General features: G+C 55.8%; 1 protein-coding gene across 2 annotated transcripts; it reads right to left on the bottom strand.

The window, feature by feature from the left end:
* Positions 1-959: 959 nt before the first annotated feature.
* Phyhip (phytanoyl-CoA 2-hydroxylase interacting protein) lies at positions 960-12,037 on the bottom strand. 2 transcript variants are annotated; one of them, XM_004630647.2, is made up of 5 exons: positions 11,518-12,037; positions 8,010-8,194; positions 6,367-6,541; positions 4,517-4,634; positions 960-3,009 (listed from the first exon to the last, which is right to left on the bottom strand). In XM_004630647.2, exons 2-5 carry the CDS (start codon positions 8,172-8,174, stop codon positions 2,475-2,477), a joined length of 993 nt encoding a protein of 330 aa, XP_004630704.1. In that variant the 5' UTR covers positions 8,175-8,194; positions 11,518-12,037; the 3' UTR covers positions 960-2,474. The 2 variants fall into 2 exon arrangements, with proteins under 2 accessions (XP_004630704.1, XP_023570354.1); XM_023714586.1 differs by having other exon boundaries at positions 8,010-8,203.
* Between the last annotated feature and the right edge of the window lie 274 nt (positions 12,038-12,311).

Below are 12,311 nucleotides of genomic sequence, written 5' to 3' on the forward strand. Positions count from 1 at the left end.
GACATGTGAATTTGGCCCTGACGCAGACAGTGTTGGTAAGGTGCCTCTGACATTTCTGGAACATTTCCAGTCCAGCCAAGGACCATTTTAATAAGGCCATAATAATAGATGCAGAGGTGACTCAGCCCTGCTGGGGGAAGGGCCACCCCAGCTGCAACAAGGAAAACCAGTGGCCTTTGGGCTGAAGCTGGCAGGCTGCAGCAGTGGCAAAGGCCCAACAGGGCCCCAGATCGTCGCAGCCCTTCCCTTGGGACTTGGTGTCTCCACGGGGCAGTGCAGGGAGGCACAGATGACCTCCAGAGTACTGTCCAAGCGGGAGACGAGGCTGTGCAGGGTCTGGATATACCCAGAAGGGCGGCTCCATCGGAGAGAGCTCCTGCGTGGATTATGCAACCTGCCCTCTCCACCCCTCCAACTCAGCCCCAGGAGAAGTTGCTATGGCCGCTGCGCTTGTCTCCTCCCACTACAAATTCATTTTTTGAAAATTTAACTCCCAAGATGGCATTAGGGTGTGAGGCCTTTGGGAGGTGATCAGGTCAGGAGAGTGGAGGCCTGTGAGTGAGCATAGTGCCTTTATCGAACAGGCTGAGGGGCCGGCATGGTGGCACAGAGCTGTAATCTTAGCTACTAGGGAGGCTGAGACAGGAGAATCAGAAATTTGAGGCCATCCTGGGCTATACAGTGAGAACTTGTTTCAAAATAAAAACATGGAAAGAGCCAGGGATCCTCAGTAGAATTTCCAGTACAAGGACATGGGGCAGTGGAGCTGAGGGAGCTTGTTAGCCCCTCCCACCATGTGAGGACACAGAAAAAGGCGGCTCTCCACTCCCCAGAAGACAGGTCCTTGGCAGACATCCAACCTGCTGTCGACTCCACAGACTTGGAGCTCTGTGGTTCCGAAGCCACCTGGTCTGTGGTATTTTGTTATGGCAGCCTGGATGGACCAACACAGGCAGGGCCTCAGGCCATGTGGTTTATTGATGTATATCGCAAGCACAGCACAGGCGGATGTGCCCCTGCCCGGGAGGACGCTGGGCTGGAGAAGAGCAGCAGACCACCCCAAGCACTGCCATTCGCACAGGGTGGGGAGGGCCTGCCGACCACATCCTCTCCCTTACCACAAGTCTCCTAGAGGCCTCAGCCTCCCAACCATCCCCAGCCTCAACCCACCACAGCACTGCTCCTGTCCCTGCACCCAGGGAGAGCCTCGTTGGCCTGCCAGCCACTCTGTCTTTCATCACACAAATCCAGCTGTGTATCTACCAACCCTGTCACTTCTGTGAAAGTCACAGTGGTGCCACCCTGTGCTGCTTCCACCAGCACCTCCCTGGTCCCCCCATCCCCTGCTTTGCTTCTCTTGGCAGGGCAGGGGAGTTCACCAGCATCATGACCTGTACAACAAGAGGAGAAGGTGAGAACACAGGAAGCCCAGAGACGGCGTCACCCAGTGCGCCCAGGGAATGCCTGGCAATGGCCAGTGGGCAGGTGCAGGGGCTGGACTGGCCCAGAACCCAATTGATTCCCACCCGGTGCAGAGCAGCACTGCACCGTGGCAGAGCAGGTGAGCGAAGCACACAGCCAGGTGAGGTGCCAGGGCTCTGCAGGTAGCCTTCAGATCTCAAGTTCCACATCTCTTGGCCATGTCAAGTGAGGTCTGGCTGAGGACGGGGTCTCAGGGGTCTTCTTCCCCCTCCTGGACCCCAGTAGCTACTGTTCCAGACCCCTGTGCTCTCTGAGCCAGGGAAAGTTTTGCTGGGGGATATATCATCTCCAGCCAGAAGAAAGGAAAAGCCCGACAGCCTGCAGCCCCAAAGCCAGGAGACAAAGGGGCTCCCTCTCTAGAGAGCAGGGCGACATCTGGAGTGGACAAGTGGAGGAGGGGAAGGACAGCTCTCCCATGCAGGAAGAGGGTTCTCATGGGCAAGGGGCAGCCAGGGCATGACAGCGGTGCGGGAGGTTATTTATAGAGGGGAGAGTCCCAGCCTGGAGTGGGAAGCCCCAGGCCCAGCTCAGCAGGGAGGGGGCTCTCTGGAGTGGCCCTGAGTGGGGGTGGGGCTAAGGAGATGGTGCCCCACAGCTCTCTGCATCTCTCTGGAGGCAGCCAAGCTACATGTGGGCTTCGGCCCTGAGGGGCTTCCCCAGGAGAGCCTGGGGGCAGACAGGATTCTAGGAAATGGAGGCTTGGATAAGGCAGAGATCAGGAAAGGAAAGCAGAGGAAAGGAAGGGGAAGTTCTCCAGAAATCCCGCCTATCCACGGACCTCCTGAGGCTGAGAAGCCCTTGCAAGTCTACCAGGCCTGGGGTGGGCCACGTTTACCAAGAAGACCACCCTCGGTTGCTTCCAATGCCAAGGGGTGGGGGTGGGGTGGACAGATGGACCCAAGGGAGCAGGGGGCAGGGGAGAGAAAGCCAGCTCCCTAAACCTAAGCCACCCTCCTGCCATCTCTCCCTGACCCCCAGCTCCCCAGGAGTCCCTAGCGGCCCACGCTGATGTTGCAGGTCTTGCAGCTGGGGTCTTTCTTGGCGTCAGCAGTGGACAGGCTCATGAGCTGGTGCCCGCTGATCTCTCCCAGGGTGCCCAGGGACAGGTCGACAGGTTCAGTGTAGATGATCTCCAGGATGAGGTCCTGGGCATGGCGGAAGACCAGCTCCCCATCCTCCACACTGCAGGTCAGGAACTTGTTGCAGGCAATGTCCAGGAGGGGCAGGCGGTCGCGGCAGAAGCGATCCCCCAGGGAGCCCTTGGGTGCCAGCACCAGGATGGCATAGTGGTAGGCCGTGTACATACAGTAGAAGTCTGCAAAGTACAGGTTGGTGCTGGGGTTGAAGAGGCGCTGGGCGGGAATCTGGAAGCGCCAGCGCCCGTAGGGTGAGTCCTGGGGGGGCTGGCCTGTATTGAACTCAGTGTTGCAGCTGAAGAAGACGCCATGGAGCATGCCGCTGGTGGGGGAGCCGTGGCTGCCGCTGTTGTCCTTCAGGTAGGGTTGCAGCATGTTCCCGCAGTGGGTCCTGCCCCGCAAGGAAAGTGCCCCCAGTGAGCGGAGCCAAGCCAGAAGTCCCAGATGCAAGAGCAGGGGAGGGCTCTAGAGAGGAAGTCACCCTGCTCTCCCTCTCCTTCCCAAGAAGACAGCTGAATCTGCCACACCCATCTTTAAAAGCCCTCTGGTGGGGCTTGATCAGGATTAGCAAGAGAGACAGCATCCCGTCTTTCTGGTCCAACTATCACTTTCCACCTCCTACCACCCAACAGGTGACAGCCACACCCACTCTCCTGCTTCCCTACCTTTGCATCGTGGTTCCCTCTGCCTGGCCTGCCCTGCCTACCTTCTCCTCCTGGCTTCATAGACTCCTAATCATCCTGCAAGGGCTAGCTAGCATAGGGGCTCTTCTTTTCTTTCAGGAACATGGAGCACTTACAAATACTCAAAAAAAAAAAAAAAAAAAATTGGCTGCCTGCTACATGAAGGACCCTGAATTTTGCTCCGTGATCACACATATTTAGACATAAAATCCTTTCCTACTGATCAGATGCTGAGGTTCTCGAAAGGGTGACCTGGCTCTTTGTAAGAAGCAGGGAACACAGGGACATTCCCTGTCTCTCTGAATGGCAAGTGAGCCTAAATAGGACCCCTGCCTCTGTTCTTCAATATAGACACTAAGGACCCACAAGGCCCCCACTACCCACCCCAGCTGCCTGTAATGATAAAGTCAGTGATAGGTGCATCTGGCCCGGCCTGGCCTGGCTTAGAAGGATATGGATGGGAAGCAATGGCCCCAGACCCAGCAGAGGGTGCACAAGCGCTGGCCCTGGCTGTTCTGAGTGATGTGGGCCTCACTGGCCTAACTAGCCAAATGATGACCCTCTGGACCTCAGGATCTTTGTCTGTAGGCCAAGGTTATTGGGTGGCATCACAAATTTTAAAACATTTTTGGGCTAAAGAACCCTTTTCCCCCATGGGGATGTGTGCACAGGCTGGTCACAGGCAAGTATCATTGAGGCTGCTCTGGCTGATGGTGGGAAGCACCCCTGCCCGGATTTTGCCACCTCAGACCCTCAGTGGCACCCTAAGGTGTTTCTCAAGATGCCTTCCTGGAGCATCCAGGGGCCTCAGCACCCAGGTTGAATGCCAGCAGGTTGGGTGTTCCCTGGAGCCCTTCAGGCTTGGGATTCATTCTACATTCTCCTCTTCTCCTCTGTGGTTCCAGGTCTTGAACTAGAGAACCAGCTGCCCCATGGTGGTGGATCTCATGAAGAAACTGCCCAGAGGGATCAAAGTGGGACCCTGTTCCTCCAAGTCTGTTAGCTCTGTACTCCGCCAGGCAGCCCTGTCTCTGAAGCCTTGATTTTCTGTGAATCTAGTGAACCCCCAGTGGTCACTGCTGAGACAGCCTGGAGGGGTGAGGACAGGGGGACCTCAGAGGAAGACCTAGCAGCCAGAGAGACTAGGGTGACTCAGGACAGCTAGGACAAGAGGAGGAGGAGCCCAGGGAGGAAGGTGAGGCCAAGGCCACCTACCTGGCATGCTGGAAGTACTCCTTGTGATGATTGCGGTAGAAGACAGAGAAGCGGAGCATGCGGCCGGCAATCTGCTCGGCCTTCTCCTGCAGCTGGGCCAGGTGCTCCTTGGCATAATCTGTGGGAGTGCGGGTGGGGTGAGGTGAGTTTGAGCCAGCTGCAGGATTACAGCCTCATCCTTTCCCTGTACCCCAATCTACCTCTGTTGTGCCTGCCAGCTGACCTAGTCCTCTGGAGCAGCAGGGGGCACCACACAGCCGCAGCAGAGGCTTGGATGCAGATCAGAACAAGCCAGCTCGCCTTGGCTGGGAACACAGAGAGTTGTGTGCTATCTGTCCTCGTTGCCTCTATGCTCTCATTGGCAGAGGCTCATGGCTGCCCTGGATCCATGAAGAGTAGGGGGCTGCCCTGTGACCATGCCCAGGGGGCTGTCATCACAGCCCACGCTCATATGGAAAGATATCCAGAGGCCAAAGACAGACGTGAGAGGGTTGGATGCGGGTCCTTTGGCAGGGCGCCCCAAATCCAGCAAGGGGGTGAATTCTTCCAAATCAGAGAACTGAAATGGACCCCACATTCGTGAATGTTAAGGCAGTGTGTACACCTGTCCGTCAGGGCTGGAAAACTAGGTCTCCACTTGAGCCATTTTGCAGAAATGGGGAAAGTTGGTACCAGAGCCCAGAGGCAGCACCCTGCACTCCCTAACCCAGCCTGAGCTCAGGTAGGGTTGCTTCTAGGCTGGACAGAGCCTTGGTGCAAACTAGAAAGGGGTGACCTTTCCTCATTGCTGATGTGTCCCTGGCTGGGGCACTTGGTTGGGTGAGAAGAGGGTGGACTAGACTAGAGCCACCCCCAGCTCCCACTTTGAATTCAATGCCCATGATATGTGCGGTTCTATAGAAACCAGGAAACCCTTTCCACAAGGAGCAGGAGCAGTGCTGAGTAAGGTCTGCGGCAGCTCAAGGAGACTTGGGGCACAGACGCTGGCAGAGGATGGAGCCAGCAGTCTCAGAGGCCCTGGGGCAGGGAATGTTCCTTCCCCTTCCTTGTGACAGGACAGCAATCTGGAGCAGTTTTCTCATGGACCCTAAAGGAATGATATTTTGTGGGGCAGGTCCCAGGTCAGCAGTGACCCAGCACACACAAGGTCAGAGTACCTTCATGTTTGAATTTTCAATGTGAACTCTGCTAAGAGAGTTTTCAAGGCCACTGGATAAGGATCATTTTTCAGAAAAATGGGATTGTCCCAGCAGTTGTCCACTGCCAGACCACTGATGAACCAAATGTTGATCAACCTCAAGGAGTAAGGAAATTTTGACACCCACATACCTCAAAGACATGACGCTAAGAGAAATAAACCAGTTCCCAAAGGACACATACTACATGATTCTACTTAGAGGAGGCTAGAGTCGTCAAAATGATAAGGATAGGAAGTGGAATGGGCATTTGCCAAGGCCTGGAGGAAGAGGGAGTGGTTGCTGAATGGGGAGTTTCACTTTGACAAGACGGAAAGGTTCTGGAGACTGGCTGCCCAACACTGTGAATGTACTTAGTGCTACTGTACAGGTCAGGAAGGGAGGGTTTGTGTTCTGTGTGTGTTAGTTACCATGTTACTAAGAACGCATGAGATGCAATTCTTTTGGAAAAGTGACTCCACCCCTGCATGGTAGTCTCCTCACTATCGTGGTGAGTGGTGGTGTCTTCACTACACAAAGCCAGGCTGTTTCTCTTCTGGCCCAAACAGAGTATCCAGAGCAGAACACGGGGCTGCGAGCGTTGGCCCCTCTTGGCCATAATTAAGCCAGATGTGGCAAGCGAGCAAGACAAGCGATCTAAGAGCCACGCCTCACCCCCAGTGCAGAACTCCACGGTCTCACTCCAGCCAGACACCAGGTACTCCCCGTCGCTCTGCTTCACGGCTGTCTGCACAGCCACGCTGTACTCTGTGCGGGGGCTCAAGAACCAGTGGCCTCTCACTGTCATCGGCAGTGGCACGGCCTTGGCCACTAGCTTGGTAGGGACATCCTAAGAAATGGGATATGGGAGGAAAGCCCAGAGTTAATTTGGGCGTCACATCCAGTCTCATCCAGAATTCCCACCCACCAAATCACACTCCCGCCCACCCCCAGGAAAGGATCAGCAGTTCAGGGACTAACATCTCTGTGCCCCAGCTACCATTTTCCTACAGAAGCAAGTAGTTGCTTGGGACAGCCACGCAGACCTTCCAGCTTCCCACGCTGATCCCTTGTTCTTTCAGGAACTGAGGAGAGAGGCTACTTAGGAGGAGGCCCCAAAGTTGAAGGCAGCACGACCTCCATTTTTGAGGGAGACTTCAAGAGCTCTGCACACTGCAGTGCCGTCTCCACGGCAACAGCAAATGCTGAGAAGCTGAGGTGGAAGGGAAAATATGCCTTATTCTTTTGGGGGTGGGGAGGGCCTGCTTCAAGGGGGTGGTGTTGAACATTCACGTCACCGTGGCAACTGGCCTGCCAAAAGACACCCAGATCAGGAGAGCCAGTTCCAGGGTGGGGGTAAGTAACCCACAGTGAGGCTGGCCGCCTGGGAGCCTTCCTCTCCCCACCTCATTGTCCCCTGCCTCACCAGCTGGAGAAGATGTGGGCTTCCTCCCACCCGCCCCCACAGTGGCTTTTCACCTACGGAACGGACACACCCGTGAGGGCCCATTGACATTCCTTTTCTAGACTAGAGGCCAGCGGGCAGCTGAGGGGCAGAGTGACAGGGCTTGAGGGGGAACACCAAATCCCTGGCCAAAAGGGCCTGCTCCACGGAAGCCACACTGCCCACCCAGGCAACTAGCCTGCTCCCTGAGGCGTGGCCTTTGTCAGAGCTTGAGATGTCATCCCTCGCCATGTGTGGCATCGTGGGTCCACCCCCTGCCTGGGCACTCAGCCCTGTCTGAAGGCCCAGTCACGGTGCAGATAACAGTGCTCACGCTGTGTCAGGCTGTATGCCAAACACCACGCAAACATTACTCATGGAATCTTCTCAACAAGTCTCTGAGTGTGGCCGTGGTTCTCCCTTTTCATCAGGGACAGAACAGGAGCCAGGAGAGGTCACATCACTTCCCCAAGCTGACGCAGTTTTAAAAACCTGGGTTCCAGGTCAGCCAAATAGCTCAGTGGATTAAAGCACCTGCAAGCAGGGACAGGACCCAGGGGTTCGATCCCTGTGTCTGCCAGGCCGGCCCCACCCCCAGGGCACGCTGAGACGGCAAATGAGACTGGGTGTGGTGGCACATGCCTGTAATCCCAGCTCTTGGGAGGCTGTAAACAGGCAGATCAGTATGAGTGTGATCTAGTAGTGAGACCCTGAACACCCTGTAGACCCTCCCCTAAAAAAATAAAAATAAAAATAAATAAATAAAATAAAATAAAATTAAAAAGCCTGGGTTCTGATCAGGCCTCTGATTCCAACCCATTTTTCCCCGAGATCCATTTTCCTGTTTCCTTCCAGAACAGCATCCTCTACTCACCCGGTGCTTGAACTTGTTGGAGTTCTTGTTCTCTTTCTTGTTGAGGTCGATGAAGTAATGGGTGACCCTCTCCAGGTCACTGTCCTCCATGGCCCAGGAGATGCGGAAGGAGTCGCAGGTGATGTTGTTGATCTCGATGCTGTGGGGGGTAGACAGCAGCTCCATGCTCCCCTCTGGTTTGGCCCCTGTGGGAACTGAGTGTGAGGGGAAGGATCAGTGCTCCCTCCCTCCACGGAGCTTTCTGGAATGTGTTGCACCCAACATCCCTTGCAAGGGATCCTTTAGAACCCAACAGATGCATCTGCCTCATAAATCTTATAGAAAAGATTGTATGGAAAAAATTAGAGTTGAGGGACCCAAGGTGGGGCAGGTGGCCCCTGGGGGACTCTCTGCTGTCCTCAGAGGGTCTACAGAGCAGACGGCACCTGACAGGTGGCAAAGGCAGTGGGAACATTGCAAACACTGGGCAGGGACAGATTTGCAGCAGATGGAGCTGAGGAGGGAGGGGGCTCTCAGCCAGCAGGCGTGAAAAGAGAAAGGCTGGGGGTGGAGAGAATGGGTTAGAGGCGGAGAGGAGGCAGGAAGCACCTGCTGGGGGGCTGAGGGCTAGCAGAGGCAGGTGGCAGATGCTGGCAGCCAAGAGTCCAAGGGGCCAAGCCCCTTGGGCTCAGGCTTCTCACCTCCCTGGGGGTGACTCAGCGAGGGTCCCCATGGTGCAGGGCTAAGAGGACGAGTGCCAGATGGGTGCCTGTGGATATATTTGTAGTGGACAGGGGTGGTGTGGGCCACAGCCGGCTTCAAGCTCTCTCTCCACCTATAACTTTTTTGACAATCACTGTTTCTCTTTTTGCTAGGTATGTACCACCACCCCAGCTTTTGGCGGGTCTTCACTTGGCTTTTTAAAAATAATTTGTTTCATTTTAATAATGATGTCTATTGGGAACCCAAGGGTATAAATAATTTCACAAACATTATCTCACACAAGTGTCATAATAGGTATATACTATTATTGCCCCCATTTTACAGATAAGTTAACTGTGGTTGGGGGGTGCCAAAGGCCATGGTCAGCAAATGATGTGTACTCTGGAGAGCAAGCACTTTAACTTTAAGCATGTGTGTGTGTGTGTGCGTGTGTGCACGCGCGTGTGTGTGTGACATACATGGCATGTGGCCATGTACAGGGCATGTATGTTTCTGGCTGTGTATTTTTCCCCTTTTGGGCAACTGTGTTTTCTCTGACCTGCCTCCTCCACTCCTTCAGCGCTGCCTGACATCTGGTGCCCTCCAGCTGTGGAAGGACTGCCCCACCATCTCTCTTACCTGTCCCTTCGCTGAGAAGAGCTGCGTGGCTTTGCCTATTGCCTGCCCCCCACCCCAGGCTCTGGGTGGAGACAGGTAAGGGGTAGGAGAGGCCCGGATGCGGGTGGACTTTCTCCAGGGCACCCAGTCTCCTGCTCCCCTGGTTCTTTCTTCCAGCTCAGCACTGACACAGCTCAATGCTACCTCCTCCCCTTACCCAGGAGCTAGGGGTGAGGGTACCCTGTGCCTGCGAAAACAGGTACTTTATTTATAGCTTCTCAAAGATCCAGCCCACACTTCCCTGTCAATTAAGACTGCTGTAGAGCCTGGAACCTCTAGATTAACCTGTGGGCTGCCTGGATGGCAGGACCCGGGGGAGGCTATGGATGATGGCTTTTCCCTGCCCTGGGTGTCCCCCAAGTCCTGTTTCTTCTTAGCCACTCGCCCTGCAGTGAGACAGGTTAGCTTCATGAGTGGATTTCTATGGTAAAAAAGCACAGAAGTGCCAAGTCCACCCCAAAATAAAACAGATGGACATAGCCTACAATAATAGACCTGTCTGTAATTAGGGGGACAGGTGTGGTGCAGTGGGGAGTTACCATTTTCCTGGATCCTGGCAGGAAGCTCCCAGGAGACACAGGTATGCCCCTTGCATGCGTGTGTGCACAGACACGCGCGCGCACACACACACACACACACACACACACTCCCACCCATGTGTGACGCAGTCTACACTGGCCCAGCGATCAAGCCACTGTTTCTGCCTTGTTTCCTCCTCTTCTCAGAGTCTTCTAGGGATAGGGGTAGCTGTGTGGTGTGTGGGAGCCCCAGATCTGGCAGCTGCTCATCCGTTCTCGCTCCAGTTCTGGGGGAGCTGAGTTGACTCCCCCACCCTAGCCTGGGAGAGAGGTGTCGACTGGCACCAACAGGGTGGACCAGGGTGGGTGTGAACCCAGCCTCTCGACACCCAGATGCCTTGGGAAAAGCAGGGTGTGAGGGGCAGGTTGGGGCAACACCCTCAAAACACCCACGCTCCTATGTGAATCCACCCCAGGCAAGTGTGTACACACCCACACACAGGCATGCGCACACATAAGTGCTGGGGGTGCCCCCGTGCCCAGCATACACCTCCCCAGCCACCCTCCCTCCCACACTCCCTACCTACCGAGGTACCCTCTGCCTACTTAAGTCCACCCCATGGTTTTTTCCCTCCGCAAACTGCCACCTTCAAGCAGACCAACACATGCTCATGTCCACGGTCTCATGCACACCCACAGACGCAAATCCCTCCTTGCAAGCCATATTTGGGGAAAAGAAGAAGCTGCAGGCACCAACATGCATGTGTGCCACCCCCCCAAGGAGGGCACGCCACCCACATGCCTGCCTGAGCACACATGTGCATCCGCACACATTTCACCTCCCCCAGGGGACCCTGACATCCTTGCCAGAGTTTCCAGGCACAAAGACAGACTTTGAAACCATGTTTGCCTCTCTCCACTCTCTGCCAGCCCGATCCTTCACATGCCAACAGGTTTGCGACCTATGAAGATCTGCCCACACCTCCCACCTGCCCACTCCACCCTGCTCTGGAGTTGCGTCTCCCCACATAGAAAGTGCCTGCTTGCATATACTCCCTCCACATGTACTCCCACCCACAGGACAAGTGACATGTCCACCCCCTAAAAATACTCCTTCGCAGGCACCCTGCCTACGCCTACCCACAGGCTACTCAGAAGCACTGCTCCCACTCACACGTACCTCACACGTGCAAAACAGCTATGTTCCTAGACATGCCAGGAGGCAGCTAAGTCCCCATGGGAGCCTATCTCCACGCAGGCACACCCTATCTACGCACACAAGCCTCTGGCCTCCCTGCAAGGGTGCACACAGGCTGTAACACAGTGCCCCTTGCTCAGCCCCATTCAGGAAAGCCACCTGCATGCCACAGGGAAAGCTCCCCCACCCCCTGTCTCTGCTGGCACCGCTGACTGCAGCAGAATGGTCACGGGGTAACTAACTGTATTGCCCCAGGGACTGGATCTAGCTGTTAAGCCCTTTGCTGAAGGCCTGGGGGAGAGAGGGCAATGTTGACAGGCCTTGCGAATCAGTTCGGCACCCGGGACAGTGACGGATCCCTGGCACCCCCAGATCTTAGCCTTACTTAGGATAGGTAGCCAGATGGCTGGGATGGAGGAGGAAGGGCGCTCACCTGGCTTTCCCGGGCGCGGTAGAGGAAGACCGGGCAGGGAAGGAAGGGAGGACCTCTGTATGAATGAGCTCCCTAGGCAGGGAGACAGCGGCTGGACGCCTGGGTCACAGGCAGAGACTCGTGCTCACTCCTCTCCCGGCTGCCAAGGAGGCAGCTTCCATGCCCCGCAGGCAGCTCCTGTCTGGCTCCGCAGCAAAGGGCTGCTGCTGCAGCAACACGACGACGTGCCCAGCCCAGCCGAGTGCGAGGAGTGGAAGAAGAGAAGCAAGAACGAAATCCAAGCGGCGTGGAGGAGAGAGAGGCAGAGAAGGCGAGCAAGAACGGGAGAGCCAGACCGAATCTGGCTCCACCAATGGGATCAGTGGCTGCACAGCGTCAGGTGATAATCAGCAAGCTTGGTCCCTGCTCACCCAGGCTGGCGGGAGGGGGAGAGGGCAGAGGGTCTCCCAGGGAGCTGCACAGATGTCCTTGGAGGCAGCAGCTGTGGCTCTGCCACCTTTACCCCCGTTCCTCCAGGACAACCGGCCCTCAGAAATCCCTCCAACACACCCCCTACTCGGAAATTTCTGACTTGGGTGCAACCCCCAAACTTTAGTATGCCAGGAAAGGGGTGGAGCTTACCCCAGGGCTTGGGCCCCCAAACAAGGATGCTGACCAGGGGAAGAGGAGGGAGGCTATGGAAGGGAAGGGTCCACATGGGGTGCGTGAGCAGGGCCTCTTTCAGTCTGGGTCCCCTCCTGGCAGCCTTTTACTGATGCATTGCTCCATTTTCTTACCAACTCCTACAAGGAGAT

Source organism: Octodon degus, unplaced genomic scaffold (assembly GCF_000260255.1).
Source record: "Octodon degus isolate 3935 unplaced genomic scaffold, OctDeg1.0 scaffold00036, whole genome shotgun sequence".
Lineage (NCBI taxonomy): Eukaryota > Metazoa > Chordata > Mammalia > Rodentia > Octodontidae > Octodon > Octodon degus.

Coding starts and splice junctions, on each gene's coding strand:
- Phyhip (XM_004630647.2), bottom strand. CDS start 8,174: ATGGAGCTGCTGTCTACCCCCCACAGCATCGAGATCAACAACATCACC. Junction 6,542..8,009: donor CCAACAAGTTCAAGCACCGG/GTGAGTAGAGGA, acceptor CCCATTTCTTAG/GATGTCCCTACCAAGCTAGT. Junction 3,010..4,516: donor GAGTACTTCCAGCATGCCAG/GTAGGTGGCCTT, acceptor CTTGCGGGGCAG/GACCCACTGCGGGAACATGC.